Source organism: Brachionichthys hirsutus, chromosome 6 (genome assembly GCF_040956055.1).
Source record: "Brachionichthys hirsutus isolate HB-005 chromosome 6, CSIRO-AGI_Bhir_v1, whole genome shotgun sequence".
NCBI lineage: Eukaryota > Metazoa > Chordata > Actinopteri > Lophiiformes > Brachionichthyidae > Brachionichthys > Brachionichthys hirsutus.
In genome coordinates this window covers 9,747,994-9,762,878 of record NC_090902.1, presented here as the reverse complement: position 1 = coordinate 9,762,878, position 14,885 = coordinate 9,747,994, and the positions used below count along the sequence as shown (strand labels likewise).

Sequence of the window (14,885 nt, the reverse complement as noted above, 5' to 3'; positions counted from 1 at the left end):
CACCACCAAAAATCTTGCAACTTCTGTGAATTGGCTTCACTAAATTGTCCGTAGGTGTGAGTGTGTGTGTGAATGATTGTCTGTCTGTGTGTGGTCCTGCGATGAACTGGCGGCTTGTCCAGGGTGTACCCCACTACCTTCTCACCACCTAATTGTATTTTTTTATTTTTTTTAGCATTCCTTCTTCTATAGAAAACCTACAGACTAAAAGCCAGAGACGTGATTGAAAGTGGAAGAAAAAGCTAATAGCGGACCTGACAGGCAAGCAGTAATAAAGTAATACATTTAACAAAAGTCTGAGGTTTACCAGTTCTCTGCTTGCTGTTAATATTTTAAGAATTTAAATTGTCTTAGGAAAACAAAAGTAGGCTCTTAAAACATGCTAATTAATGAAGGAGTCGACCGTTTTCTGCATTTACTGTGCGCTGCGCCCAATATCGATAGCAGCGCTTTGTTTGCCCCGCCCACTGCCAGTGAATCATTTAGTAATGTTTTCAATTTCCTGAAATGTCAAATTGCAGAACCTAAACCAAACATGCATGCATTTTGTCTCTTTCAGACAGCCACAGCATTCAGTCTAATGATCTGAGGACTTTGGAAATGAGAAAAATCTGTGAGGGGAGCGAGCACATGGCAAGAATCCCCTAAAATGGCTCCAATTAAGGGCAAATGCTAAACGCTGCGGCTTCGGTGGAAAGCCTTTTCAACTCGGTATCTGCGGGAGGAACTTACTTTACTGTTGCCATGGCTTTGGTAATACTTAAACGCACATTGTGTTTTCGAAAAGCAGGTGTTTTACTTCAATGATGCTAGAGTCTACCCAATGAAAAGACAGGGGCACATATTGAAAGCAGATGACAATGCTCTGTAGTAGAAAACAATGCTTGATCTAAAAAAAGAGGGGGGGGGAGAAAACCTTTGTTGTATGAATGTTCGTCGTCGTGCTAGCCCATGTGTGCTTGATGGAGACGGCTGCGTTCGCATTGAAGGTGGGTATGACTCACTTCACCCATTAGATCAGTGGCTGGGGTTTTGGACAGGAGCCTTCCCGTGACACCGAGACCACCGCATACAAACAACCATCTGCTCAGCATTTCTTCACTGCATTTGAGGCTTAAGAATTATAACACTGCAAATGTAACACGTTGCTGTCCAAAGACCAGTCGTTGGGCTGCTCTGCATGGCAGCAGTCGCTGTGCTGGGGTATTTCCTGAAGTTATTTCCTTCTCTGGAAATAACTTTATTCTCTGTAGGGTTCCTCTAGAGATTGCTGCATCACAGATGCGTGATACACAAAGTAAGGCCAGCATGCATGATGGTTCATTTTAGAGCAAAGCGCGGCCATTTGCATCCAGCCAAACCAAAATCCACGTAGCTTGTATACAGCTATTATTGGTATACAACACAACTCTGATTCATTTTCATTTTCCCATGTCAATTTTACAAAACATACAAAAATCTCAACAGACTAGCAGGATGCATGGCCCTTCACTGCGGCTGTAAAATTAGTTCAGGCTCAAAGCAAAATTCCTAAATTTGTTTGTACATGAGATCAGAAGCTCAACCAGCGATACGGATTCTCTGTCGGTCTGTCCTCACACCAACCTCCAGAGGCATCTCTGCTTCTGTCTTCCTGCCAGAGTAATCAGAAGGACATATCTATGCTAACAGTGTCCAGGGGTCATGGCTGAGGTTCATGGCGGGCCGCAGTTTAGGTTTTGACTTAATTGGAACATGACAGCTAAATAGCTCCACTGATCTATATATATAGATCTATAGATCTGCTCTTGCATGCAAGAAGATGATCCATACAGGAGGTGACTGACTGGCAGCACCAGCATCAGATTGGACAGATCTTTTTTCAGGAAATGTTGGGAATGTTACCAGGAACAGATGCCGGTAATTACATTTAGGTGATGATCCAGAAGTGATCCTAAACTATGGATCAGTTTGAAATTTTAGGTAGCATTGCAGTCAATGGAGATTAAAGATTTGTTCCGCAATATCTCGGTTTATTATTGGCCAATGTTTATGGGATTTAACACAGTCATGTAGGGGGGGGGGGGATCTCTACCTCACCACTCATCCATTTCATATGGATCGGATCCAGAATGATTTCAGGATTTTTTTTTATTTTAACATTGAAAAACCCATTTATGGATTCAAAAATCAGTCAAAAATACACATAAACGCTGATTCACTTTTACTTTTCATGGTTGGTGTATAAGGATACTAAGAACAACGTTTTTGTGACGATCTAGATCACCCTGTAGACGGTGTGAATCTAAATATGAGGGGAATGAGCTGCTTGGCGGAGGTCTGCGCTCACTGATTGCTTTTCTAGTTTTAAAACATGAGGCAGAGCGCCATGAGCAAAACCAAGATGTGGGGAATTTCTGCTGTCTCTTCAATTTGAAGACATTCTCAGTCGATGTTCTGCTTCTTTGAGTTCGCTGACTTGTCCATTCCAGCGGTAGCAAAATACTCAAAGGGCTTTGATAGACCAACAATTATCTGACATCTTACTCGTGATAGCCTATTGATTCAATCCCAAAGGCTTGTCCTTAATCACCACAAGTCATCTGTGATTCCCAAAACCATTCAAGCAATCTGCCCAGATACAAAGGTTAGGAAATCAAAATGAACACACGACACAACATCATCTGACTACAGATGATATCTGTGGGGCATGAAATGTTCCTTAAATAAGTTCTGTATGTGTGGATGTTTAAGATTGATTATTGCATGTGAGCAGAACATATTAGCTCGCCCCCTGGTTTGGGTATATCTATGGGTTAAACATAGGACTCTGGTGTGTCTATGTGGAGCTGGCCTGCGTCAATATTTTAATCTTGCGCAGCGCAGATTCAAAAAGGAAAAAAAAATATCTGATTTTATCTTTTGGGGTCCAAAAATTCTCAACAAGAGATTGAATTGCAAGTTTTTCATCCGAGTTTTTTATGCAGTTCCTCTGTGACTGTGACCTTTGGAGTGTATATTATTCACTGGAAAAATATTAAATATTGTCATTGCAGGCACAGAAGCAAGAGACTGCGGGACATTGCACATAAAAAAAAAAAACATTTCCAGACATGGTTTGGAGAAGGTTTAAGAAGAAAGAAGAAGAAATCCAGCACCTCTGCATATTTGTGCAAACTCAGTTTTTCAAACCTCCCTTTGAAAGAAGAGGCTGAAGAGTTCGAGCCATTCAGTCTAGAGTGACTTGGGTGACTCGGGTGACCTGAAATGTTGCAGACTTTGAAAGGGTGACCTCCTGAAGACAGGTGGAGAGACACACTGCTGTACAATACCATTGCTATTTACTGAACTCCCTTGTGCCGACACAACTAGCAGATGGCAGAGGACGTTTGTGGTTGAACGTGAGCCGACATCTTTATTACATATTTACGAGCGCTGTTCGTTTTCACTGGCAGACAGTCATGAGTAACACTTTTCCCAAAAAACATCTTCCTTTAAACATTTTTCTTCGAAGTGTTGTGCATTTCCCCAGATTTCCAATAGTGTCTCAAATGACTGTGCTGGAAAGTAGCCTGAAATTGCAGTTCCCTGCAGTCTTTGGAATAAATTCAGAGCAGCAATCATTGTGGTTTCATTAACACCCCATATTCATGCAGTAAAGCAGGAATTAAGGGGAAGCCACACTTGTTACTGCAGCTCTGCTGTGTTTACAGGGAAGGCTTGATTGCAGACTCCATCGTGGCCTCATTCACTTTCTTTGCCACATCGCATCTTTCTTTCCTTGTGCATACGTGTGTGTGTGTGTGTGCTTGTATGGGTCGGCGGTTGCATCTGCTGATGTTCACCCCAAACACCATTCACTTGAGGGTCATGTGAGGAGCCACCATATCTTCCTAAAAAAAGCATTGACTCATGTGCCACGTGAGACTAGAGTTGTGACTTGAGCTGAAATAGAGCATATAACGGCCATGCCGGCTGCTGGAAGCTCAGAAATGCACTTTTCTTCTGTGCGAGTTCTTCTCTCGCCTTGGATGCACTAAGCAGAAGCAGACCGGCCCGTCCAGTTTACATGCAAACATCCACATTCTCATGTATATTTGCTTCTTAAACAGCAAATGTTTTCAGTTTATCCAACAAACAGCTGTTGCCCCAACTAAGGCCTGCGATCCATTATAACCGGAGAGCGTCCCGGCACTCCTTTTTTTTTTTTTTTTTTTACTCCTGATCTCAAGTCTGACAAACGCTGCAGGCCGTGGCTCCACAGAGAGCGCTGTGGTCCAGCAGACAGGAAGCAGCTTGAGAGAGAAGCCCAGCAGTCGAAGCTGTGGGAGGGCAGAGAGGATAAGAGCAGGAAAACAGGGGCTTTCCTGGAGGTTCAATCAGAGGCGTCCACTCATCCATTACCCCAACATAGAAATACAGATTACCAGCCTGATGTGATCAATGATCTTTATGACTTGGATCAGACTGAATCATGACTGAACAGCTACCTTAACAGTCATTATTGATGCTTTCTGTCATCCACGTCCACGGCTATAGTCCTACAGGCTGAACAGGGACCGGGCTTCACCAGGGGCGCTGCTTAATCACTTATTTAGAGGCTCGGCTCAATGATGCTCTGGAGGAGGAGGAGGAGGAAGAGGAGGAGGAGGAGGAGGGGTGTCTCCGCTTACTGTTTCTTTAAAGGCGATCGGAGGGGAGCCCGTGCTGGAGAGAGGAGGGGGCGGCTGTGCGCCAGTTGGAGGTGGCTGCCTGTCGCGCAGCTCCGGGCTGACATTAGGAACAGCGTCTCCGCGCTTCAGCGCACTGGTGCTCGAGGTGAACTGGTTCCAGGCAGATACTCGTCAGAACCGAGGACACCCGGATGGACAGAGGAATATCGCATCCGGAATTCACTTGCCAGCGACAAATGATCTCTGAATATAATGGGGAATACTACACCTAAACCTATAATAGGTGAGGCTGTCCATGTGTCATCCGCGATGGGTTTTAGCGCGCTCGAAGCAAGCAGCGTCCGTGTAAAAAAAAAAAAAAAAGAAGAAGAATAGCCACAAAGCAGCCACATGGCTGGATCTGGCTGTGGCTCCTTGGTGCTGCGCAGCGCAGAGACGCGCTCCCATCACGGGGAGATGCGCGTGAATCCCGGGGAGCGTGTCCGCTGCTGCGTTTCTGTTCACGTGCCGTCGTGTGCGCGTCGATTTATCAGCTTCTAATGTGGTCATTTAAGAACAAATAGGGCAGAGAAATGAAGGTGAGTGGCTGCTGATCAGAACCGTCACCGACGGTGCCATTCTTATTTATCTGAGATCCTTCCATGACTCACTCGTTAGTTTGATTTTTGATGGGTTAGATTATAGTAAAAGTAAGACAGGTAAGAGACGACATCTGGCTCTGAGCCAAAGGACCGGTGTCTAAATGTGAAACAGTGAGTACAACCTTTGCACCTTTAGGTGTATATTTACATTGTTTTCCTGCGCGTAATGCTTCCTGTGCAACTTGTTTAACCATATGAATTTGTATATTTATTTTTTTATTGATGAACAAAAGTTTGAAAAGAAACAAGAATGAGAAAAAAAAACTTCATCTCCACCATAGAGGCTCTAAACCACTATACTCTGTGAAACGTGTGTGTATTCTGTAGTAATAATACTGCAAAGCACCAAAGCCGTCTTGTGATTGGCCGGTGAGATATCCCTGGGTTAGGCCAGACTATCAGTTTGAGTTTTTCCTACAGTGCTGCCATTGTAATCCCTTCACATTCTGAGACGTAAAGCACAGCGGTTTATAATTGATTCCTCGTATCAATTTGATTCATTGTCTGCCGCCCGCCTACACACCCAACTGAGCAACGAGCAGACCAGAGCCAGCTGGTGCAGGATGTTAGTCACAGAGGACCATGGGCCAGTTTGGGTACATGTTGCATGCGCTTGATGTTTTACGATCAACAGATCATCTGTACGTCCTTAATGTACGTCAGGACGTCACTGAGGTGATTGGAATCAACATTTTCTTAACTTCCACCAATAAATTCCACCCTGAAAGTTCATAAATTGCAGCAGAGACTTATCTTTGGCGTGTGGAATGAATTACAGTATGAACACATAAATCCTGAGAGAATTAAAAAAGCCTGATCGTCTTGTGGTCAAAGATGATTCTGAGGAACGCATGTAATCGGGATTTCAAAAAGCGTTCTTTGGTGGAACAGCTTGCGGAGTCTTATGATTCTACCCATTTTAACTTCTTCTTTCAAGAGGAGGAACACGGAGAGATGCTGTTCCCTTTACTGTGTAAGTGATCGAATGCTGTGTGGCAGCAGAGATATTCTCCGGCCGAGCTTTGTGTGATGTTCCTTGAACGAGAAGCCCAGAATCCAAGGAGGAATCTTTGGCCTGTCATTTGCCTTCCTTTCCGGGACATCACCTTTCAGCTCTCTTAACCAAGGTTGCACGATAGAGGTGTGGATTTTTAACAAAACAGGATTTCAAAATCCTAACCTCAACCTCACGAGGAGGAAGACTGATAGTCATCATCACCAACAATGACGGGGATGCTGCTAAGCTTTTAAGAATGGCGCGTGCCCTTCATCTTTCCCCCTGTTATAGGATCATATTTACTTTGCTGCCTGAACAGACAGAAAGTTCAATGCAGACAAATCTAATCGTTTGAAGGTTCTTTGTGGAGATTTGATTCCAACTGTTCACCAAAGTGAAACATGTCAGATCTCACAAAACAAGGTGAAACGTGTTGAATGAATGTTCTTCCAAATGAAAGATACACGGCTGATTATTTTCTTTTTTCTTTTGGAACATTTGGAATTGTTTCCACCATCTTTCTTTTCATCTCTTTTTAGGGCATATTGATTCACATTTGTGTGTGTGTGTGTGTGTGTGTATTCCAGCTTCCTCTGTTGATGACAGTATACCTTCTTTTTAGTTTGGTTCAAATTGTTTGGAGTCAATGCATTCATCGTAAATCCCCCCCCCCCCCCTCATCATATTGCAGATGGATATCTCTCTGTCTCTCCCTGTCTGCCATCACAGCAGAGTAAAGTTGATAAATGCCCCTTTGTGTCCATGTGACATTTATTTGTCATGGAATGTAATTCTTAGCTCATGTTAATACGCAGTGAATGATGCAGACTGTGGCTGACATTGATAGGGAACCGGCCTCTCAGTGCATAACTGCTGCCGTCTTTCACCTAATAATGGCCAGTGTCTGTATCGGTCGAGGTCCTCAAACAGCAGAGCACCAATATATCACTCTCTGAGCGAGGCGTTCGTAGGCTTCGATCTCGGAATGTTTCTCTCTGTACACTTGGACCAAATCGTATTTGAGTTCTTCAAAAGCCATGTTCCCAAATTAGAATGGAAAGGGGGCGTCTGCATGTCTTCTGAGATGTTGCAGATGTTCCTGCCGCATGCTGCTGCTACACAGTTTAGCATGTAATCAACAATAATGTCTAATTTAGGAGATGTGTTGTGGAGCGCTTCAGTTTGTTATTTTCTTTAAACCAGATCGCAGTGAATTTCAGACAGAAATGCAGTCAGCGTCCCCGAGGAGAGTAAAACACAAACACTACCCCCCCCCCCCCCCTTTGAATATTTCATTTCAGTCGACTGTATTGAAAACATCCGTCTGCAAATGTAATTTAATTTCATATTAACCCCCCCCCCCAAAAAAAATAAAAAAAATCAGCATCTTATTTAAGTCGTCGCGTGTTCACTTTATCTCGTTGGATTTCTGATATTAATTTGAATTTGGATTTGGTTGCTTTTGATGGTTGCTTATTCCTATGAAGATTGGATCAAAAGTGAAATCATTTATTTGGGCGTATCTTTCCCGACTAGACTGTCGACTTCATTTTCCACTTCTGGAGATAACTGAGGAATGAAAGGAGCTATTTAGAGCTTGTTGACACTGCAGGCCAGAATATCCTGCAAATAAGCAGACTTATGCATCTCGTTGACTTTCTGCCGAATCGTCTGTTGTTTTTCTCTCCTGTGATGGCTCAGCTCCGTGTTGTTTCTACATCAATATAGCAACCTTTTTATATTCCCAGTGATATACGTAGATAGAAGATGATGAAGAGGATTCGGATCCTCTGTGAATTTCAGACAGCACAGTTATCGGAGTTGTTCTGAGCAGGGGCTTCTTGGTGTCAGTGTGGGAAAGGAAGTGTGTTAGACTGTGGGCTCCTTTACATAACTGGCCTATGCCCTCTAAGCCAACCGGCATGACAAAGTTACTGTGTGTTGATGTGTTTGCCTGTTTTTCCCGTCAGCTGCTTTGAACTGGGTCGCACAAAACGCAGCCCTGTCGTTCTCGCGCCGTGCTCTTCAGCCGATCAGGTTAAATCGCTGATACGTTACCCGCTGATGTCTCTCTACCCTCAGATGCTGCTCTGCAGCCACGCCCGGCAGCCAGCAGGCAGTTCCACACCATGCCTAGCAATGGGACTGGTGTGGAGAGGAGGACGTCTGCCCCTCCGGCCAGCGTCAACATGGATTCGCCGCGCTTTCACCCCCACGCCAAAGGCAAAAACATCCGGCTGGATGGGCAACTTCGCCGCGCCACGCGCAAGAACAGCTTTTGCAATGGCATCACTTTCAGCCACAAGCCTGTCCACCTCTACGAGAAGGTATGCTTTCAACTTTCTCTGTTTCCCCACAGTTGGAATCTTTACCAACGGAAGTTTTGGCTTGTTCCATAACTGCAGGTGCGTCTTCGCCTGACTGGAGTCCACACTGGTTGGAGTGGAGCCCTACGCTTTGGCTTCACCAGTTTGGACCCCAGCGAACTGGTCACCACGGACATCCCCAAATATGCCTGCCCGGACCTGGTAACACGGCCCGGCTACTGGGCTAAAGCGCTGCCGGAGCGACTGGCCCTGAGGGACAACGTGCTGTCGTTCTGGGCCGATCGCCACGGAAGAGTTTTCTACAGCATCAACGAAGGGGAGCCCATCCTCTTCCACTGCGGCCTCAGCATGGGCTGTCCACTCTGGGCCATCATAGACATCTATGGCATCACTCAGGAAGTCACACTCCTCGGTGAGCGTTTCAACTCATTGCTTACTTATTGTCGTTCTTTTATGATCGCAGTTAAGAAGGCAAACAGAAACCGACTCGCATTAAAAGAGGAAGTGAAAGGAACACATTTCCCAACAGTCCAGCACTGCAGCTCATACGCATCCCACGCAGCATTGAGTCACGGATGCCTCTGACTGGGGCCAGCTTCTCTAAGCTGCAGTTTGACTGGATTTTAGTCTGGGGGGGGGGCTTTGAAAACCTTGAATCCACTCAAACATATATTTTTTTAATCATCTCAACATCTTCACAGCTAATTTAAATAGCTTCCTAAGAGTTCAGAGAGCAGATGTGCAATTAAGATCTTCGGCACTGGAGGCCGATATAGTGGGACAAGTAGCCAGAAGTGTCTCAATTGACTTGACAAGCATCTACTGCATGAAATAAATGTAGTCAAGAGAAGCAGACCCACCACGATAAACAGATTCTAGATCCTCTCATTCCGTTTTGTCACTTTCCCCTTTCTTCCATCACCCTCTCCCAGTGGATCCCCCTCATTCTCTTTGGGTGTGTTTATCTTCACTATGGCCATGTTTGGTCATACATGCACATCCCCGGGGGTTTGGTGAGGGGCCAGCGCACTCAACTGCGCTGGGATCACTAGAAATAGTAATGAAGGAATGTATCATAAGTCAAAGGGGCCTACGAACAGCAGGCGTGTTTATACCAGGAACCTCGTAGACAGAGACATGTAGCTTTGCTGTGAATAAAAAGGGCATAAAAGACCGTCACAAATAGCGTGCCATACATTTATTATGGTCATATCATCACGATGGAGACACGCGACGCAGCACACATTCCGTATGCAAATAATAAATCCTGTAAAGTCCGTAAGTTGCACAAATTTTCCAGTGATGTGATTTTTTGAAATGATCTTGATTTAAATAATTTATTTCAAGCAAAAATGTTAAAACATTCTCTTCACAAATGTGAATATTTAGGGTATTCTTTTTCGTAATCTTTGAAAGAAAATGTAATACATAATTTTTTCTGAACAGTAAAAAAAAAAAAAACTGGCATAAACTTGACATTTAGACAATTTGAGAAATACGATTATTTATTGATCATGAAATGAACACATATAAGCAAAAGCCCACAGAGCAAAAAGTACATGCAGACAGCGTGTGGGGATGATCAGTAAATACAAATGTCTTTGTCATTTGCTTTGAACATGCAGCATAAACACACGCATTCTGATAACGTCTCATCGACCGTACAGATTAACTGGCGTCAGTCTGGTGTGGATCACGACGTTTGCTGACATGATGGATTGGGTGGGGGTGGGGGGGTGTTTGTGTATTTGTTTATTTACTGCATTTATACAGTTTTATCTCCTCAAACTTTCTACCTTACATGATAGCAGCATGCATCCCTTTTTAAGCATCAGTGTAGAAAAAGAGAAAAGGAACAATGAGAATGGAAATGACCTGACAGATGTCATGTTGCTGATGTTTGCTGATTGTTTTGTTTGCCAGAAAGCACGTTGGCTGAGAGTGTCGGCTCCAGCTGCCTCAGCGCGGCCCGCCTGAGTGCCTATCTGCCCCAGAGTAGCCACGACTCCGCTAACTACAGCAACAATCAGCTGGAGAACAATCAGGCTGCCGCCGCCAAGATTGCCAACCTCCATCTTAACAGCTACAACCAGCTCATCCCCTGCTGCTCCTCCTCCTCCTCCTCCACCACACCATCCTCCTCGGCCTCCACCGGATTCAGTGTCACCAGGGTGGTCAGGGGCTTTCCCTCCCCGCTGGAAAATGACTTGCACTTTCACCCAATCCACGGCTGTGATGTGATACTTTCAGCAGATCGCTCCGCCGCCTGCATCCACTTTCTGGACAGCAGTCGGACTCTGATGTTCAGCGACCGGCCGCTGCGTGTGGGCGAGACTTTGTATGCAGAAGTTGGACACTTGGGTCTGCCTTACTTTGGGGCGTTGTCATTTGGTTTGACGTCCTGCGACCCGGCCACTCTGCATGCTGGAGACTTGCCAGCAGACCCCGAGGTTCTCCTGGACCGTAAAGAGTATTGGGTGGTACACCGGGGCTTCCCCATGCCTTGCTCTGGAGATGTGCTCAGCTTCAGTCTGCTGCCCAGCGGAGAGGTGCACCACGGGGTGAATGGAGGGGTGCGTGGCCGGCTGCTCTGTGTGGACTCCTCTCAGGTCCTGTGGGCCTTCTTCTCCCTCCACGGGGCTGTCAACAGACTCAGGATATTAGGTAAGCAAAGCGGATTTATAAAATCAAACAGGCATCATGGAGCAAACCACAGATTACTCGAGATATTTTTGTGAAAATATTGTAATCATCAGATGAGAAACACACAAAATACCAAATGGAATACTTGAAGTAGAAGTCGAACATTTTGGGAAACTTACACATCAATGTTTTCATTCAACTCCCTAAAGAAAGCAAAATAAGTGTAATTTCTGATGCTGATTAAAACCCATGAAAGATATTCCATTCTCATTTGTCCATTCTTGAGTGGAGGCAGCACCTGCAACTTATTTTTCCCACGTTAAAGGAATGGAGTTGAAGTAGTTTATATCTGCATGTCTGTTCCTTTAAGCGCTTTGTCCTTTCCAGCCTAGTTCCACCGCTCACAGATAAAACGCCATCGGCTCAGATCCTCAAATTTTTCACACCCAGCAATAGTGAACATCTGTGAAGATTGTCAGCCATCGTAGATCTCCGCGTCAACTTATTATTTAATAATAATTGAAAAGCTTGAAGATGTTTTGCTTCAATATTCGGGAGTCTTCTACTGTTCTGGAATTGAAGAAGTTTCGGTTCCGGAACTGAAGACTCTAAAATGAGATTAACAGAGATCTTACTCTCATTTAACATTTCAAAGACACTGTTTTTGAAAGACACACGCTACCCTTAAATATACATTTGTTCCCTGAGGCCTCCTTTGACGGCCCAACGTGAGTAATTGTCTGGGTTTGTTCATGTGTATTTATCTTTGTGATGCAGGAACACTGCAGTCCAGTCCTCCTTCCACATCTCCCAGCACTTCTCATGGCAGCAGTGTAGATGACAGCGACTCAGACCTGGCGTTCAGCGTCAACAGATCCTCCTCGCCCTCCGAATCCTCTCTGGGTAGGTTTCCAGATGTGGACGGCATGCCTTATGTCAATTTGAGTTCAGAAACCCTGACCAGGTCGCAGCAGAATGACTCTGTGTTGAACTGCACATTTTATTTATTATTATTTATTTACCGGTACTTAGAATAAATGTTCACATGAGAAGAATGCTGCAGGAACAACAATTAATCAAAAGACAGAAAACGAATTGCTAGCAATTTTATTATATTTTTTTATAAATGTCCGTCCTTGGACATTTCTTAAAACCAAACATTAAAACATTCTTCTGTTTAATAATAATTATAATTTTAGTGAATTGAATATTTTGGGATTTTGTACTGCCTTCACCACATGGCATTAACTTGGAAATTGTGTGGGGGTCCTTTCAACATTTTTCTGCTGGTGCTGTAAGCAGATCAGGGGTTTTGTCTGAAACTGTGGGCGTCCCGACTCAGACAGAGCTTGGAGAGGAGCCCCCCCATGTTTACTTTAGCTCCTGGACAGCTATGAGATCATATAAGTTATTTGATATCAGACATTCAACAGCGGAGCCAAATAGTTAAAATGTATGTCCAAACGCAATTATTAGTTCCTGACTCTAGAAACAATTAAATCCCCAAAACAACTGTATGCCTGAACTATTCTGTTCACCTAATCACGTGATTTGGTTATTCTGTGATCTCCTTTTGATAATTTAAGCAAAGGCCAAGTTAGAATTTTTCGCTTCCTTTCTTTGATCCTCCCATTAATTTGTCTGGAGGCCCCTCGGGAAGCCAGCCACCGGATTTGACAACCTCCTGATGTTGACCAAACACTTAATCAGTAGATGAATTCCTTATGAAAGTTAGTTACAGTCTTCATGCTAATGTTAAAAAAACAGCTTTTGCAGATGTGAAATAATTTCCAAAACAACAACAGGAACAATAACAATCTGTGTGCATCACAACCAACATGCTTTCTTCCTTTCCACCCAGTGACCGCTCCCAGCTCCCCTCTCGGTCCTCCCATCTCTCCCACCGTCACTGCTTCAGAGCTGCCACCTGCTGGTAAAAATGGAGAATGCACCATTTGCTTCGACCAGGAGGTGGACACTGTGATCTACACCTGTGGACACATGTGTCTGTGCAACAGCTGTGGGCTGAAGCTGAAGAGGCAGATCAACGCGTGCTGTCCAATATGCAGGAGGCCTATTAAAGATGTTATCAAGACGTATCGGCCGTGATGATCCAGATGAGCTGCAACCTCCTCTGCTGGACGTCTCCTGTGCTCCGTTCTCAGGCATTGGTTGGACACACATCTTGGTCCCAACTGAAGTTTAGCCAATCCCGGACAAAATCGTGCCTATATTATATTTTCTACGGATATATAATTTCTGCATTTCATGTGCAGAACTGTAATGAAGCCCATGAAAATATAAAGTCTGAATACATGAGCTTCTATATTTTGGCTATCCAACAAGACATGAATCACAACAATTCCAATTTAGAATCTCCAGGTCTTTATGTCAGATGTATTTGTTGAGCAAAAAAAAAAGCCTGCTGTACATATTTTGTCTTTACCCTTGTTGTCCTAGATGCGTGTGAGCTTCAGCAGAACATGCTGACGGTAGGCTTTTACTTCTAGTGCCTTAGATTTGTCACAGTGTGTGTGTCTAAATAATTATGCTAACAATCCTAGCCATATTTTAAATGTACAGCACAAAACACTTTTTGGGGTAAAAGAGGCACAGATGAAGTGATAATAAGTGGAAAGCTGTTGATTTATGTTAAGTGTGTTCAGTGGTGCGATTTAAGAAAAGTGTGCATGGAAAGTGCTCAATGAAGAATCTGGTTTTGCACATTTAAAGAAAAAATAATAAATTGTGTGTAGTTACTTTTAATGTGTGATGTATTGCCTGGTTAACTTTTTATTTTTTATTTTAAGTAAACTGCATGTCTTGACATGTCTGATCTTACCACACCGGTGAATTTGGCAAGCGAGGAGGAACGGGGAGGTTCCCTCTCTGATGGATGCCGTCAGGTTTCCTAGTGGCTCGTCATTGCTCTCGTCAGGGAGAAAGTCCGTCGTCCAATTTCCACAATCCAGGACAGTTTCCGAGGGTATCACAAACCTAGCCTTCTTGTCTTAAAGTCAATATGTCAATCATTTATGGCCATTTCTTAATCTAAATCTAATTGATCAAACACACAGTATAACCTGTATCCTATTGTTCTGTGAGAATGCCTTCAATTCACATCATCCCGTGAAATGTTTTAACCCACATTAGATAATGAATTGTTATTAGTTTTTTTAAACCGATACTATCTAGTCTCGATAATGTCTTGGTCTCGGTTGGTGTGGTCGTGACTACAACACAACACCAAAATACTCATCTGGTATGCTATTTTTCTATTTCCACTCTGTCCTTTCTATATTCTATACTATCCTGCCTGTTTGTCTGTGTGTGTCTGCGTCTGTGTGGTGACGTCATTGCGTGGGTGCATTGTGGGCACGCGTGGTGCGCACTCCCGCCAAACCAGCTTCGGACATAGTCGGAGGTAAGTTTCTGCTCAGGCTAGTTCCGCTAGTGAGTCCTTTAGTATCGCTACTCCTGTCGCATTGACCCTCAGATTGCTTTGAATGATTGTGTATAATGTCCGTTACGTCCTGCATTAGTTTTCTGATGCTTTTGTTTTTAAGTTTTAAAGTTCTTGCCGAGTTTGTACGGGCTGAGCACTAATCTAAATGGTGACTAAATG

General features: G+C 44.1%; 1 protein-coding gene across 1 annotated transcript; it reads left to right on the top strand.

The window, feature by feature from the left end:
- Positions 1-4,904: 4,904 nt before the first annotated feature.
- neurl1b (neuralized E3 ubiquitin protein ligase 1B) lies at positions 4,905-14,013 on the top strand. The gene is made up of 6 exons (XM_068740422.1): positions 4,905-4,935; positions 8,373-8,617; positions 8,696-9,029; positions 10,541-11,281; positions 12,038-12,163; positions 13,122-14,013. The coding sequence occupies exons 1-6, from the start codon at positions 4,905-4,907 to the stop codon at positions 13,367-13,369; spliced, it is 1,725 nt and encodes a 574-aa protein (XP_068596523.1). The 3' UTR covers positions 13,370-14,013.
- The last annotated feature ends 872 nt before the right edge of the window (positions 14,014-14,885 follow it).